The sequence below is a fragment of the Chelonia mydas genome, chromosome 10 (assembly GCF_015237465.2).
Source record: "Chelonia mydas isolate rCheMyd1 chromosome 10, rCheMyd1.pri.v2, whole genome shotgun sequence".
Lineage (NCBI taxonomy): Eukaryota > Metazoa > Chordata > Testudines > Cheloniidae > Chelonia > Chelonia mydas.
In genome coordinates, this window is record NC_051250.2 from 41464184 (window position 1) to 41481890 (window position 17707).

The 17707-nt window shown below is 45.2% G+C and overlaps 1 protein-coding gene across 32 annotated transcripts in view; it reads right to left on the reverse strand.

The window, feature by feature from the left end:
* Positions 1-17707, reverse strand: part of NEO1 (neogenin 1) — a 498185-nt gene that overhangs the window by 136585 nt on the left and 343893 nt on the right. For all 32 annotated transcript variants that reach the window (XM_043523405.1, XM_043523409.1, XM_037911829.2 and 29 more), the window contains exons 6-7: positions 15852-16006; positions 14800-14920 (exon numbers count right to left, since the gene is read on the reverse strand). In XM_043523405.1, the coding sequence (XP_043379340.1) occupies positions 14800-14920; positions 15852-16006 (276 nt within the window). The remainder of the gene's footprint in view (positions 1-14799; positions 14921-15851; positions 16007-17707) is intronic.

Below are 17707 nucleotides of genomic sequence, written 5' to 3' on the forward strand. Positions count from 1 at the left end.
TTTCTTTAATAGCCACAGTCAGAAAGAGCTAGGCCAAAATGCATTTTAAAAACATCCTCAGAATTAGGATTTACATAGAAAGAGACCTCAATGGAAGAGCCAATATCCATTCAGTGCAACCAGGAAAGGTGCAATATTCTAACCAAGTTTGGTCTAAAAAGTCAGACTGTGAATGCAATTCCAAACTTACGTTTCTCACAAAGTGATGAGTAGGAAAATAGGAAATATAAAAATGTTCATAATTCAAATTTAAAGTTAATGCCCCAGTCGGTAAAAGGGGGAAATTCACACTTTTTGGACCTATGTTTGTGTCTTTCTGAAGCCCTTTGCTACTGACAATACTGCACTGGTTCCCATTCATACGGTTCTCTCTGCACTCATAAGGCTATAAACTATTTTTCATTAAAGTTTAAAGGCTACAGAAACTGATGGTACGACCAGAAAAGAGATGACATGGCATATTTCTGCGTACCAACTCAATGCAACCCCCTGCTCTCAGGATTTCACTCTTCTAACATCTACAAACTAAGGAAAAAAAAAAAACAGGCAGGGAAACACTAGCTTCTGCAGTAGAAAGGTTCAAAACACACTTACTCTGCTATGTTTACTTTATGATTTTGAAGATAGTATATAGTGTATTTTAAATGATGTTTTGAAACAGTTGTCTACATAAATCAGCATATTTATTTACAGTCTATGAATTTTTTGTAGGCGGCAATCAATAATGATTCACTTTTTGGCTGCCTGACTACCTGTCAAGTGCCTGTCATGTAGGGGTGACAGCAAACCATCTGCCTTCCTCCCCTCAAAGCACCTCCTTCTAGTTGCTACCACCTGTTCTTTTCCAGCCCCCAACTGACTGCTACACTGCAAGTGGCTGGACTACAGGTCCTAGTAGCAGCTCTCAGACCTTTCACCAACATTTAACCACTATAAAAAAAAACAAAAACAGTTTTGTATAGTAGCCATCAAAGATTTTAACACAGAGTATGCACAAAATAATACTCTAAAAATGCTGGTAGGAAAGAACTTTGTTACACTGGATGAGTTGTGTATCCCTGATCCCTATATTGCAAAAGAATGACGATAAAGATCAGTATTTGCTCAACCTAGGGATGTAAATAGGGTTTAAAATAGTAACTGTGTAACCTAGTAAATTATATCAGTTAAACGGTTAACAGTTAAGGAGTTCACATAGGCGGGAAAATAGTAGTGCGGAGGGTGCTGCAACACCCCCACATTTTATGTGGGCCTCCACTGCCGGCCCCACACCCGGGGTCCCTCCTGGCTGCATCCCTGAGCACCCGGGGTCCTGGCTGCCGGCCCCGCATGCCTGTGGTCCCAGCTGCCAGCCCTACTGGATCCATTATATATTATAATTATATATATATATATATATATATAGTCAATTCAGATATATTACTTACTGGTGAAGTTTATGGGATCCTATCTTGCAGGGTTTTTAGAGAAACTAAGAAGCAAAAATGACCACAGTCTTCATCTTGTAATGGAAGGAAATTGATCTTATGATCGCTGGTTAATCTTCTTTTGGAAGGTGAAAATACTCCAAAGGTCCTACTAATATGTCCTTGTTTTCCCATGCAAAATACAGCAAGCAGTTAATACTGTTCATGTCCCCTCCTCCCGTCACACTTTGGTAGCGTCCTTCAAACAACATCATGCAAGTTATCGTGATTTTTGGTAACTACTGTTCCATGGTAAAGATGGAATGATCGAAAAGGAGTACTGCCTGGAATCATTTCACAAAAACAACAGAAGACACCGTTAAATGTAAACTGTGTAATACAGAGCTGAGGGATGCAAACAGCACCAGAGCAACACTGAACCATTTGAAGCTGAAACATCCCTCTGTTTCATGTGAAACAGAAGGCAAAAATCAAACAATGCTCAAAGCATTTGTTTCTGGCAGTTCAAGAAAATGCAACACACAACGTGAGGAAAAACTAACGGACTTGTGCACCACGATCACTATACATATGCTGCCTGTAAGTGTCGTTGAGGATACAGGTTTTCATGCATTGATGAGTTTTGTAGAATCTGAATACCGTGTGCCTATAAGACAGGCTATAACTTCGCAACTAGAGAAGTGCTATGAAGACTGTGTGAAGTCTGTCCAGGAAAAATTTGAAAACGGTAAAGTAGCTTTCACCACTGACTGCCGGACAGAATTAACTACAGAAAGCTACATGACTGTAACATGCCATTATATTGAGAACTGGGAGCTTTGATCCACAGTTTTACAAACTGAATGTATGGCAGAATAACATATAGCAGAAAACCTTGCTGAAAAACTAAACGATACAGTGGAAAGATGGGGTCTGACAGGCCATGTCTTGGCATACGTACACGATAATGCAAGCAACATTGTTCTCGCTAACGCACCAAGATATGTTACATGGGAATCTATCAATTGGTTTGCCCATACTTTTCAGCTAGCCATAAATGATGAGTTTTCTTCAAGTAGTGTGGATCGTGCTGTTGCAGCTGCAAGTAGACTAGTTGCACACTTCCACCACAGCACCGTGGCTGCAAATGCACTTGAAAGAAAACAAACACAGCTTCAGGTTATGCAACACCGTCTCATCCAGTCATGTAAAACTCGCTGGAATTCAGTATATGACATGTTCGAAAGATTCAATGAGCAAAGGTGGGCGATAACAGCTGCACTTTCAGATTGCTCTGTAACAAAACAATCTGATGCCCGAAGACTTCAGCTGCAAGATGAGCACTGGCAATTAATAGAGGATATCTTAACAGTACTTTCCACTTTAAAATGCACTACAACTGCCATGTCAGCTGAACAGTCAGTGTCGATTTCAAATATTTATCCAATTTGCAACAGTCTTCTTCAAGCTCACCTTGGAAGCAAAGCTCCTGTCGAAAATGGAAAAGTCACTGATTTCAAAGCTGCTGTTCATCACTCTCTGGAGCATCGCATGAAACCCAACGATCCTGCCATAACTGCCAAACCTGCACTTATTGCCTCCTTGTTAGATCCATGCCATAAGCACATGTGGTTTCTTTCATCTGCTGTCCAGATCACTGCTAAATCAAAGCTTCTGCAACCAGCATTGATGTTAGAAACAAAAGAACCGCTGAGTGCTAACGCTGAACCGAGAAGTGCTGAACCAGATGAGCCGATAGAGCCAGTGCCGAAAAAATGCATGAAACTCAGAAGAGTGCTATGGTGATGCTTTTACGTGAAGATTACACCAGAAAGGAGAATGAGAAGAATGTAGTAGAAAATGAACTGGAAAATTACTTCAGGGAGCCTTGTCCTTCACTGGAATGCAGTCCATTGGAGCAGTGGAAGGTCAATGCACGGTGTTTTCCAAGGCTTGGAAAATGGGCAAAGAGTTATCTGTGCAATTCCAGGATCATTTGTGCCTGCAGAACGTGTGTTTTCCAATGCTGGCCTTACTGTTAATCGGCTGCATACAAGACTGACACCAGAGCATGTAAACATGTTAATTTTTCTTAACAAAAATCAGCAGTAGAGTTGAAATGCTAATCAGATTGTGTGTGTTTTTGGACGACTCAGGGATATTATGTAAAAAGTTAAACCAAAAAATGAGTTTTAGTTTTACACATAAGACTGGCTGTTTTAGTTGTTAATAAAGGCACTTGACAAAGATAAATATAGGCGCAGTCGATTCATTGTGAACCAGTGGCCCTGCAATATTTTTAATAGTGGCAGTGCTGAAAGCCAACCCCCTCCTTACCCCTTCCACCCCACCCCCCCAGAGCTGGGCCTGGGAGCAGAGCCCTAACTCGCCGGGGCGGGGAGGAGACACGGACACAGATTAGGGGGTGGAGGCTGGGGCCATAGCTGGGTGCGGGCCTGGGGCCAGGAGTGCAGGGTTAGATGTTTAATTGCAGTGATCCTCATTCACATCCATAGCATTAGAATCATAGAATATTAGGGCTGGAAGAGACCTCAGGAGGTCATCTAGTCCAATCCCCTGCTCAAAGCATGACCAACACCATCTAAATTATCCCAGCCAGGGCTTTGTCAAGTCGGGCCTTAAAAACCTCTAAGGATGGAGATTCCACCACCTCTCTAGGTAACCCATTCCAGTGCTTCATCACCCTCCTCGTGAAATAGTGTTTCCTAATATCCAACCTAGACCTCCCCCACTGCAACTTGAGACCATTGTTTCTTATTCTGTTATCTGCCACCACTGAGAACAGCCCAGCTCCATCCTCTTTGGAACCCCCCTTCAGGTAGTTGAAGGCTGCTATCAAATCCCCCCTCACTCTTCTATTCTGCAGACTAAATAACCCCAGTTCCCTCAGCCTCTCCTCATAAGTCATGTGGCCCAGCCCCCTAATCATTTTCGTTGCCCTCCGCTGGTCTCTCTCCAATTTGTCCACATCCGTTCTGTAGTGGGGGAACCAAAACTGGACACAATACTCCAGGTGTGGCCTCACTAGTGCCGAATAGAGGGGAATAATCACTTCCCCCAATCTGCTGGCCATGCTTCTACTAATAAAGCCCAATATGCCGTTGGCCTTCTTGGCAACAAGGGCACACTGCTGACTCATATCCTTCTCATAGCTTTTCGTCCACTGTAATCCCCAGGTCCTTTTCTGCAGAACTACTGCTTAGCCAGTCGGTCCCCAGCCTGTAGCAGTGCATGGGATTCTTCCTTCCTAAGTGCAGGACTCTGCACTTGTCCTTGTTGAAGTGCAAGGACTTCTTGCTGTATTTTGTGCAGGAAAAAAAGGACATATTGGTAGGACCTTTGGAGTATTTTCACCTTCCAAAAGATGATTAACCAGATGTCACAAGATCAATATCCTGCCATTACAAGATGAAGACTCCGGTCATTTTTGCTTCTTAGTTTCTCTAAAAACCCTGCAAGATAGGATCCCATAAACTTCACCACTAAGTAATCTATTTGAATTGACAATATATATATTATAACATATAATGGAACCAGTAGGGCCAGCAGCTGGGTAAACATAAATTTAATGTTAACTGAAACTGATAAGACTGATGCTTATCGGTTAACCAGTTAAACTTTTACATCCCTAGCTCAACCAGGGCATAATTAAATTAAAAATGAACATTTTAAAAAAGCTTTTTAGTAGGGATCTAGAGACTCCTGGGAGCCCTCTCCCTGAGACTAGAATGAGACTCTCCCTTCCTGATATGATGTCTGAGAGAGCCCTCCCAGGGGTCCCTTCATGGCAGCTTTAAAAGGGAAGCAGGGAGAAGTACTTCAGCTGTTGAACCAGGAGGCAATGAGAGTAGCATCAGGGCTCGGATGAAGACGAGGGTAGTATTTATAACAGCTACATCCCTAAAAGCCTGCATAAATTGCGGGTCAGAGTGTGGCCAGAAGGGCACCAGAGACATACTTCAGAATCACGTGTGATAACTTAGTAAGCAGGCATCCCCATAAATACAGGAGAGGGTGGATGGACTCAAGATATTTGCACTAGGGGGAGAGAGAGCATTGTACACAACCCACATGCTGAATGCTGCAGTCTAGGGAAGTGAAGGGGAGATATTGTTAGGGCAGGAAGAATAGTACCCAGACCATCCTGCCAGGCCTCTGACCTTTTCACGTCCTGCCCCCTACAGGCAGAACTGCCCTCAATTTTCTGCTCCCTGCAGAAGAGCAGTCCTTTACTGCCGGAGAGGAACAGCACTTTGAGATGTGTCTAAGCCAGGCCACCCGTTTCCCATCAGCCCGCTTTTCAAACAGTTAGTATGGCACCAGCGACCCCTCCCCTCCAAAAATATTAACAACTTGTTTCCCCTTTAAATCGCCCATTATTTGTTTCAAGGTCTCTGCCACACATAGCTTGTCCTCAGCCACAAGTTTTTCAGAATTTCTCATTAATGCAAAGAAACAAAATCTCATCCACAAAGGGTGATATCAAAGCAAAATATCTAATTTCTATAATTTGAAATCTGTTTTATATACAGGTTTCTAGTGTACTATAATTGTTAGTGTGCAGTGGACTGCAGCAAATCACTGAATTGCATCTGTGGAGTTTGAAATTACTGTACATGCACAGAAAATGAAGACTTATTCTATGGCTGATTATCATATATAATACAGATGTTTATGATATCTACAGCAGAAAACACAAGAGCACAGTATATTTCAGTTTGAAACCATTCCCCAGCCGGGCCAGCCCACTTCAGCAAGGACATGACCAAAATTGGAAAGATCTAGAGCAAGACAACAAAAAACAAACACCAAGAAAGACTTTCATACAAAGCATTCAGAAAGATTGAGGCCTTGTCTACACTACAGGGGGAGATCGATCTAAGTAGATCTACTTACCGCGTGGTCCACACTATGCTATGTCGACGGGAGATGCTCTCCTGTTGACTCCTTTTGTGCTTCTTGTTAAGGTGGAGTACAGAAGTTGATGGGAGAGCGATCTGCGGTCGATTTAGTGGGTCTAGTATCGACCACCAATGCTTCAATCACCACGCGCTGATCCCCCGGTAAGCGTAGACAAGCCCTGAGACTATTTAGTTTAAAGAGGCAGTGACTGAGAGCTGACATGAAGCACAAAATAATACATGGTAAGGAAGTGGTCAGCTGTACTGCTATTTAACCTCTCTCAATACCAAAGATCTTCATCCTCACCTTCAAGGTCCTGCATAATTCTGCCTTTTCCACTTAACCAAGCTAATTTCTTATGTTTTCCACATCCCACCTCTTCTTGCCAATATTGACACTATTGATGCCTTATTATATTTAGGTTCCTATGACTCTCATCACAGTAGTATCGGTTTGTCCATCTTTAGAAGACAGAAAAAACTGAGAGGTTGGGAAGGGAAGGAAATTGACTTAGTAAGCACCTTCAATAGGTAAGAAAACCATGCACAGACAGTAAGGAATTTTTTGTCACTTGTACATTTTGATTTGATTTTTCAAACTTCACAAAGCTGATATTGCTCATCACCAGGAGCCAAGTCTGAAGATTTATAAAACAGCTGTTTGAGTTAGCATGCCAATAACCTTCAAGTGTAATATATATTTTAATTTGCACACCAAACAAAGATTATTACCAAGTCACTATCTTCATGTACTTTAAGACATCCATACACTCCTTTTCCTGAAACTTTACTTCCTCCTTGCCTTTCATTTATTCTGAGATAGTATAAAGCTTTAATAGCTTATTTTGATATTATCTCTCTGTGTATAAATGTGATGGCAGGCAGCACAGTACACCACTTTTCACGAGTTAGAATTTAATATGCACAGCTCAGTCATGACTTTGCTGCACCACTTGTTAAGCTATCATTCTCAGTGAAGAAAAATTAAATGTGCATTATGCTATCAACCTTGTGATCATATGTCAACAAAGAGCAGTATTTAGAACATATAGGTGTTACACATGGAGTGCAATGTTAAAAACATTGCAGGCCACGTAACAGAAACATATAATTTCATAGGTGTAGTGTTACACCTGTTATGAGAATCCACCAACACCGCTTCCATAATCCTCTGGCAGCATGCAAAAGACAGGACAGAGTTGTAAGGCAAAGTCCTTTACTGTAACAGGTAAGATTGCTGGAGCAGGATAGAAGGTGAGACAGTAGTAGGAGGAAACAAGAAGCAGAGGAGTGACACCAGGGAATTAAAGTTGAAAGAGAAGAAGGAAAGCAAAACTCCTGGGAGCTTTACAAGCCTGGGCAGGGCCTGAATCCAGAACTCAGATACATGAATTATTCAACATTTAAAAAAAAAAAATGAAAATATGGAGTTATCCTTCCATTTCCCAACTTCTGAGAACTTCTCAATCTGATTTGTGTAGTCATCAGAATTCCTCAAGAAGAGATAAGATTACTTTTAATTTTGTTCCCTGAACACACAAATAGTAGTAAATCATTGTTGCATCCAGATTCCTAATACTGGACAGATGGGGAAATACCATAGTTTATAGCACTAAAGCAGTTGAATCCAGCAGGTGGCATCTTTCACTCCAAAATATGTAGCAAATTTTGTAAAATACAGAAATGACTTCAACTAGCACTGAAACATACCCACAATGTACAGTATATTCTCTGTATACTGAACACCCAAAATTATGTCTAGCTGTTCTATTTCTGCTAGTATTGTAAGTGCAGCCATACAGTGTCTATGGTCCTATCTGAACAATATCTCTTCTTTAATTTTTCTGAACCCAAATTTTTCTGTGGACAACAGAATGCATAGCAGGTACCTTCCTTGCCATAAAAAATGGTTACTCGCTTTCTTGTAACTGTTGTTCTTCAAGATATGTTGTTCATGTCCATTCCAACCAGGTGTGTGAGCACCGTGTGCACACCAGCCAGAAGATTTTTCCCTTAGCAGCATCCGTAGGATTGGCCTGGAGTGGCACCTTCATGATGCCCAATATAGGCCCCCATCGACCCTCTACCCCCCCAGTTCCTTCTTGCCAGCTTCTCCGACAGAGGGGTAGGAGGGTGGGTATTGGAATGGATATGAACAACACATCTCGAAGAACAGTTACGAGAAAGAGAGTAACCGTTTTTTCTTCTTCGAGTGATTGTTCATGTCCATTCCAAACAGGTGACTCAAGCCAGGTGGAGTTGGAGTCATCCACTGATTGGAGCACAGCGCGTCCAAAGGCCGCATCATCTCTGGCCTGTTGTGTAATTGTATAGTGCATCATGAACGTAAGTATCAAGGACCACGTAGCCGCCCTGCAGTTTTCCTGGGTGGGGACTTGTGCCAGGAATGCCGCCGAGGAGGCCTGAGCCCTGGTAGAGCGGGTGGTAATCGGGGGGGCGGGCACCCTCGCCAGGCCGTAACGCTCCCAAATGCAGGATGTGATCCATGACGAGATGTTTTGAGATGAGACAGGGAGACCCTTCATTCTGTCCTCCATGGCCACAAAGAGTTGGACAGACTTCCGGAATGACTTAGTCCTCTCTATGTAGAAGGCTAGGACCCTACGTACATCCAGTGAGTGCAGCCTGTGCTCCCTATCGGAGGAATGCGGATTGGGATAAAACACTGGGAGGAAGATGTCCTGGCTCACGTGAAACTAGGAGACAATCTTAGGGAGAAAGGCTGGTGAGATCTGAGTTGGACCTTGTCCTTATGAAAAACTGTGTAAGGGGGCTCGGATGTGAGGGCCCTGAGCTCCGATAACCATCTGGCAGAGATAATTACCATGAGAAAAGCAACCTTGTACAAGAGAGAAAGCAGGGAGCATGTTACCAATGGTTCAAATGGAGAGCCCATAAGTCTGGAGAGGACTAGATTAAGGTCCCAGGCTGGACAGGCTGATGAGTCTGCGGGAAGAGCCTGTCCAGGCCCTTGAGGAAACGACTGACTAGAGGGTTTGTGAAGACCAAGAAACCATCTGTGCCTGGATGGAAGGCGGAGATGGTGGCTAAGTGGACCCTTTTTGATGACAGGGACAGGCCTTGCTGTTTTAGGTGAAGAAGGTAGTCCAGTATGAACGGTATGGGGGTGAGCAATGGCAGCTTACTGCATTGCTCAGCCCAGATGGAGAACCTTTTCCACTTGGCAAGGTATGTTGCCCTGGTGGAGGGCTTTCTACTACCAAGGAGGACTTGTCTGACTTGATCCGAGCAGGTCAGCTCCGTGGTGTTTAGCTATGGAGCACCCAGGCCATAAGGTGGAGTGACTCTAGGTTCGGGTGCCGGAGTCTACCATGGTCCTGCGTGATCAGATCCGGGACCAGCGGTAAAGTGAGTGGTGCCGCTACGGACATTCCCAGGAGTGACGTGAACCAGTGCTAGTGCGGCCACACTGGTGCTATCAGTATGATTTGGGCCCGGCCCGCGTGGATCTTGAGGAGCACCTTGTGGACGAGCGGAATTGGTGAAAAGCATAGAGCAGGCGGCCCCCCCACAGGAGAAGGAAGGCATCCGCAATGGACCCCGGACTGTGACTCATGAAGGAGCAGAATAGCTGACATTTCCTGTTGCCACGGGTGGTGAAAAGGTCTATCTGGGGAGAACCCCAAACATGAAAGATTGAGCTCACCACTTCCGGCAAGAGGGACCACTTGTGGCTGTGAAGGGTCCAGCTGAGACTGTCTACCAGCTCGTTCTGAACTCCTGGGAGGTATTACACCAGAGGTGGATCGAGTGCTCTATGCAGAAGTCCCACAGCACGACGGCTTCCCGGCACAGGGGAGAGAAGCGTGCACCCCCATTTGTTGATATAGAACATCGCTGAGGTGTTGTCCATGAGGATTGAGATGCACCTGCCTGCTATGTGGGTTTTGAAAACCTGGCATGCCAGGCGCACCGCTCTCAGCTCTCTGACATTGATGTGCAGAGCAAGGTCTGCCTTAGACCAGAAGCCTTGAGTCCTGAGGTCCCCTAGATGAGCTCCCCAGCCCATATCCGAGGCGTCTGTCACCAATGAGAGAGAGGGCTGAGGGCTGGCAAAGGGCACTCCCGCACAATCCACTCGCAGGTCAAGCCACCATAGGAGGGAGTCCAACACCGGGTGGGACAGGGTTATGATGCTGTCCAGAGCATCTCAGGCTGGCTGATACACCGACTCCAGTCAAGACTGGAGCGGGCGCAGTCTGAGTCTGGCATGCTGTACCACGTAGGTGCATGCAGCCATGTGCCCCAGCAGCTTTAGGCAGTTCCTTGCTATGGTCGTGGGGAACTGTCTGAGGCCCCGTATGATGTCCCCTAGTTAGCGAAAACTGGCTTCCGGGAGGTATGCCCTGGCTTGAGTCGAGTGCAGGACTGCACCTATAAACTCTATCTTTTGTACTGGGGACAGAGTAGATTTGGCCTTGTTTAGGAGGAGACCTAATTCGAGGAAGGTCCTTCTTATGAAGTCAACCTGACCCTCCACTTGGGCTCTGAAGCGGCCCTTGATCAGCCAGTCATCGAGGTAAGGAAAAACCTGAATCTGGCACTTGCGCAGGAACAACGCGATGACTGCCATGCATTTTTTGAATACTCGGGGAGCTGTCGACAGTCCAAACGGGAGGATGGCAAACTGATAGTGGCCGCTGCTCACCACGAATCTGAGGTAAGGCCTGTGATGTGGGACTATTGCGATGTGAAAATACGAGTCCTTCAAATCAAGGGAGGCGTACCAGTCTCCTGGATCCAGTGAGGGGATAATGGAGGTTAGTGAGACCATGCGGAACTTGAGTTTCTTTACAAACTTGTTGAGCTGCCGCAGATCCAGGATGGGTCTGAGGCCCCCTTTAGCCTTTGGTATTAGGCAATACCAGCAGTAAAAGCCCTTGCCCCTTAGCTCCTGAGGAACCTCCTCCACAGCCCCCACTGAGAGAAGGGACTGCACTTCTTGAATTAGAAGTTGCTCATGAGAGGGGTCCCTGAAGAGGGACGGGGAAGGGGGTTGGAGGGGGCACAGAATTGCATGGAATATCCCCTAGAGTCCTTCAAACTGTGAAGTCTTTTATCTGTTTTTTCAGAGAAAAGGGAGAATCCCTAGAAGGGGAGGTCCTGTATGGTCTGCTGGACCTCGTGGGGCAGTCCAGAGACTTGTAGCCAGGAGCCTCGCTTCATCACCACCCCCGTGGCCATTGTGCGCGAGGCTGCATCGCCGTGTCCAGAGCCGCTTGCAGAGAGGCCCGGGAGACCAATTTCCTCTCCTCCACCAGTGCAGAGAACTTCACCCGAGAGTCCTGAGGCAGGAGCTCCGTGAACTGAGCCATTGCCGAGCAGGTGTTTTGTCTGCAGCGGCTTACAATGACCTGCTGGTTGGTTATTCGGAGCTGCAGGCTCCCGGTCGAATAGACCTTTCGGCCAAATAGGTCCAGCTTCTTAGCGTCCCTGTTTTTAGGGATGGAGCCTTGGAACCCCTGGTGCTCTCTCTGATTGGCTACATTGACCACCAAAGAGTCAGGGGGAGGGTGGGTATAAAGGTGTTCGTACCCCTTAGACAGCACAAAGTAGAGCTGCTCAGTTTTCTTGGCCGTAGGGACCAGAGAAGCGGGGGTCTGCCACAGATTTTTGGACATGTTAACTACTGTTTTTATCAGTGGCAGAAGAACCCTGGATGGGCCGGAGGGAGCGAGGATGTCCACAACAGAGTCCAAATCCTCCTCCACCTCCTTGGTCTGTATCCCCAGGCTTTGAGCAGCCTGTCTCAATAGTTGCTGGAAAACGCGGTTGTCCTCGAGAGCCGGGGCCGTCGATGTCCCTGCAACCGCTTCATCAGGCGAGGACAAAGATGACAGGATGGGTAGCGGGCCCTGCTCACTACTCTTGGCCCCTCTGGGGTCCCTCGGCACACGGTACTCGAGCTGCAGTGCCGGTACTGATGGTGGGTTCGGCCCTGTGGCTGGTGCCGGGGCCAACAAGTCCAGCAGTGCTGAGCCTGACGGTGCTGTTGGGGTCGAAGCTGGAGCCCTCGGCACTGCGGCTGCCTGGAGAGATGGTGCTGGAGCTGGTTGTGCCAGCAGTGCCCCTCCCTCGGACAACAGTGCCGCTGGAGGCGGTGCCAGCGCTGTCTGTGGCACGAAAGATGCCGAAGACACCGACGCAGTTCTGGGTCGTGGACTTGACCTTGGCTCTGGTGGTAAGCCCAGGGTGTCCAGAAGAGCCATTGAGCAGACGGCTGCCACTGTTGCTGCCATGGTGCTGGGTATGGCTGGTGACTCCGTCGAGACCTGGACCTCCTGCTCCGCCATCTGCTGGAGTGATAAGAGTCCACCTCTGACTCCGAGGTCTCAGAGTAGGAGGACCACGGAGGAGAAGTACCCTGGGTCACCGGCGAGCAGTGCCGTGAAGCCAAGGGACGGTGTGGCCCTTCTGTCTACGTGGGCGGTGCCGGGGGTGCTGGTGATGGAGAATGGCGGGCCATCATGGCTGGCTTGCCCCTGGAGTGGAACGGGGGGCGTGCGGTCACTGGCAACTTGTCCCACCTCTGTGGGGAGGATGGCACCGGGACGCGCATCAGGTCTGTGGCAGCCTCGAACGCCTGCGGCGTCGATGGTAGCTGTATGTCCCCTTGGTGGTCCAGGGACTGAGGAGGGTTCGGAATCAACTGGACCCTGGCCGGGGCAGCAGTCGACGAGACCCTGGGTGGAAGCAAGGAGGGGGTGGTCTGTCCCAATGCACTCGTGGACATCGCAGACCCCTTAGGTTTTGAGAGGGGTGATCGACCCCTCACTGGCCTCTTCTTTACCGGCACCAGGGATGGAGAGCGGTGCTGCGCTGAGGCCGACTTCGTATGGCCCGAGCTGTGGCGGTGCCAGGAGGTCTTAGAGTCCTTAGTCGGAGCCGTTTCATGCACCGTTGGTGCCGGAGTGCTGCGCACTGATAAGGATGTGCTCGGTGCCGGTTCGGTGGGTCCTGGGTCGGAGTGTGGCCTCAATGCCGCCTCCATCAACAGAAGTTTTAGTCTCTGTTCCTGGTCTTTGAGGGTACTGGGACGGAAACCCCTGCAGATACGGCACTTCTCTTTCTGGTGACTCTCACCAAGGCACCGCAAGCAGGAAGAGTGAGCATCACTCTTGGGCATAAACTTGCCACAGTCCTCGCAGAGCTTAAACCCTGGAGACCCGGGCATACCCCAGGAGGGGAAACGTTGCCCAGGGCGGAGGTGGGGAACCTCCCAAACCAACTAACTATAACTATAAGGAACTATTAACTAACTGAGAAACTATATACATGATATACTATCAGACACTGTTAAAGTGCTTGCTACCGGAGCGAGCGAAGTTCCAGCTAGTCATCACCGGCGGTAAGAAGGAACTGGGGGTGTGGATGGTTGGCGGTGCCCTATATTGGGCGCCATGAAGGCGCCACTCCAGGGGGCACCCAGGCCCACCCTACGGACGCTGCTAAAGGAAAAATCTTCCAGCTGGCGTGCACACGGCCGGCACGCACCTGGTTGGAATGGACATGAACAATCACTCGAAGAACCACCAAGAATTCTTAATTCTAAAACAAGACCAGGATCAGACAGGCAATACGAAAGTCAAATAATAGTATGAAATGAATACTCTCTTGCCTGATGTCTTCCTTCTCCTTCATATCAGTTGTCTCCCCTACCCTCCTAAGACTGATTACCAAAAGTTTTGTGACCTGAGGGTGGGAGAGTGATCCAAGATGATGCCCTAGGATGTTATTTGTACGATTCTGTGTTTCTCTTAGTGAGTATTTCTACTATCATGACAGTAGTTATGCTCCCTTAACACCAAAAATATGTAATATGGGACATCATATGTTTAAATGGCAAGGATGTGAATGTTATTAATGATTTCTCTGTCTAGCGCACGATAACAAATATTTATCTTACTCCATAAATGTTCTTTGAAATAATTCTTTTATCAGTTTACAGACGTGATGGAGATTACTTTAAACAAATAAATTCTGACAGAGGAGAATAGCTTCTGAAATTGAAATGAATTTTGTCTGAACTAATTCACTTGTGTAAAGTTCCATGACTGCTCATTTTTCACTTCTGTAGTCCCATTGATCAGTTTCAATTTAGCTATAGCCACTATATTTTTATCTATCTGTGCCATAGTACTATCTTAGCCTGGCTCTATTGTGTTTTTTTTTTTTTTTTTTTTTTTTAGTAAACAGTCCAGGATAACATAGTACATTCTCCATATTAAAGGGGAATGGTTTGGGGTTCACTCATTTTTTTCCTATTAAAAAATATTAATGTACAGTTAAAACACTTAACTCAATGACTCATGCTTTAAAAAGTCTTTCTGGTTTAGCTGAGTTGTGGACATAATGCCTCATGCAGAAAAAGCCCCTTGAAACTGCTCTTCCCCTCCCTTCTGGCACCATGTTTCCCCAGTTTATCTTACCATGTTCAAGTATTATCAGCTGGGCTCCAGCCTGTGCATTTCCAACATCATTTTCTGCAATGCACTGATAGAATCCTTCATCTGATTTCACAAGACCCAAAACCTGCAGGTTATGCTCCTTCTGAGGGGGAAAAAGGCAAAACGTTTCATGATGCATTCGTTAAAAATGAACTATAAATGCAAGCACATTAGTTTTAAAATGGTTTACTACGACTTTTTGAGAAAATGCCCACATATTATAATATCATGGAAAAAGGGCTTTGGAGTTATCTTCAGATCTCATGGCTATTATAACAACCATGAGCCTGTCCCAGGTATTTTCAAATGGCTACACCAAAAATCAGCACAAAACTATTATTAATAGGCTATGGAAGTCCATATAATCTGATGCAAACATTCAGAAGTTAAGCATAGGCATGTATACAATCATGTATCAAATAATTATGTTAGTAAAACCAAAAATGATTGTAAAAGACAGACTGCACACTAGGAAATCAAGTTCTTACCTACACAGTCTTGCAGCCTCAGATTAAACCTTTAAGATACATATTACACTTTAAAGTTTGCTCAGCCAAAACTCAGAATTATATCACGAGTAAATCTCCATGGTACATCTTTGTTTGAGATTTTAATTCTTGTGCAGCCAAAACGACTACACAAAACTCAAGCTATCTACGGTCAGAATATACCTCATGGCTTGCCAGTTTTCTGCTGTATGAGAAGGACTGAGGCTGTTCAAATTCAAGCTGATAAATTGTCTTCCACCAATTAATTCATAACTGCGTATGTTGCACATAAAATATGTATGCTATAAAGAAACAGACTCTTATAGTGTAAGGAACACAGCATCTATGCTCTTCAATAAAATGTTTCACACTGGATTATACAGCAATAGAGGATTCAAGGAGCCATTTAATGTTTCTGGACCTTAACCACACACTGTAAAAACAGGCAGCTGACCCTGTAAAAGAGCATAGCTTATATGTACATACATAGGAGGATTAAGGTATAGGTCAACAGGTTGAAATGACTGAAAATGAAAATGTACTTACTACAATTTTGAAGTAGTCACTAGGGATCACCATGTCTCCATTCTTGATCCATTTCACTGTTGGAGTTGGTTTCCCAGTCACTTCACACTCAAAGACAATATCCATAGATTCATGAGCATAAATATTAGCAGGCTGCTTCAGAAATTCAGGTGGAGCTTTACATATAAAGGTAGAAGGAGAAAAGTTACTGTTTATCTAGACTTTGGTAATATCATTGGAGTTTACACTCTATATAATAAAAACGATAAATAAATTATAAGTCGAGCTGGGTGAAATTTTTGGGACAAAGAGTTTACTTGCTGAAAGACGCAGTTTGGGGTTGACCGGAACTATTTAGGTATTTGTGTCAAGTTCACCAAGTAGTTTTGATCAGACTGAAAAAGTCTAAATGTTTCAGTAATGTCGAAATTAACCCAATTACTATCCACTGTCACTGGGCCACGAAGAGAGAGAGAGAGAGTATGACTCTATAGCCTGCTAGGTAGGGCACGTACCGAGGATGTGGGACACCCAAATGCAAGACCTGCTCTAGTAACTAGTTATTTATACAAAGTGGAACAGTTTTAGAGAAGAGATGGAGAAAGCCCCATAACCAGAATATGCCATAGCCCAATTGCAAGGTCACTCTCTGTAAACTGGCAGACCCAAGTTCAAATCCCTTTCTCCACATCATAGAGAGAGGACTGAACCTAGGATCCTCCTCCCCCCCAAATCGCAGGTCAGTGTCCTAACCATTGGTGAGGAAGGCACCATGACCACCTCCTCCTCAGTTTTGTAAATCTAGTCCTCCTTTCCTTTTGTCAAAATTCCTGAAAAATCAAAACAAAAATTTTTGGATAGAAATAAATGATTCATTTTGACATTAGGAAATCATTCAGTTTACATTTCTCCCCGCCCTACTTTTCCATTCACCAAAAAGTTTAAAAGTCAGTTTTGGTTTCACCCAAACCAAATTTTTTTGTTTTTTTTGAATTACAGTTAACAACTCTTTATTCACCCAGCTCTAATAATAAGCACTGCTAAAGAGTACACCAAGCACTGTAAAACAAAGAGTAGCAAAGGCACCCAACTCCCATTACAATTCAATGGGAATTGGGCACCTACCTCCCTTAGGCTCCTTTGAAAATTATAGCTGTAATTGTCAGTGATCAAGCACAATTAAAGTAAGCAGAAAATAATTCTTTAAACTACTTTTAAATTCTAACAGAATGAGAATTTTGAATAATAGCAAGAAGTGCCTTCCATCGCCCAGAGATATAGATACGAAATGTTCTAGCTACTGCTGTTTCAAGATTATATTCAGGGCCAACTAAACAGCCAGCTATTTTGAACTGAAGTGATCTGATGGGAATATATGGGAGAAGAAAATGAGTCATATATGATGGAACTACTCATTAAGAGCCTAAAAATCAAAAGTATTTAAAAATCAATGCAGAATTTAACTGGGGTCCAACAATAAGACTTCCGTTGTTGAGTAATATGTTGCACCCTCTTGCCTGTGAGATAGCTTGCTGCTGCATTCTAAATGGAGGCAGAGTGTGCAGTGGCATAGGGTATTAAGCCTGGTCTTAAACCTTAAATGCTTAAAGCTTAGGTCACCATAGCTACGGAACCCAGATGTGAGAAAAATCTACATCCCTCGGTACCAAAGCTATGTCGACCTCACTCCTGATGTAGAAGCAGCTAAGTCGATGGAAGAATGCTTCTTTCAACCTAGCTACCATTCAGTGCTTAATTTGTAATGAAAGAGGTACTGCGGCTCAAGCTGGTTTATTTTTTACTTTCATAACTAACGGAGCAAGCTCAGAGGTACCGGAACTATGCACTGCCAAGCTCAGCCTGGCAAGCTCTGACAC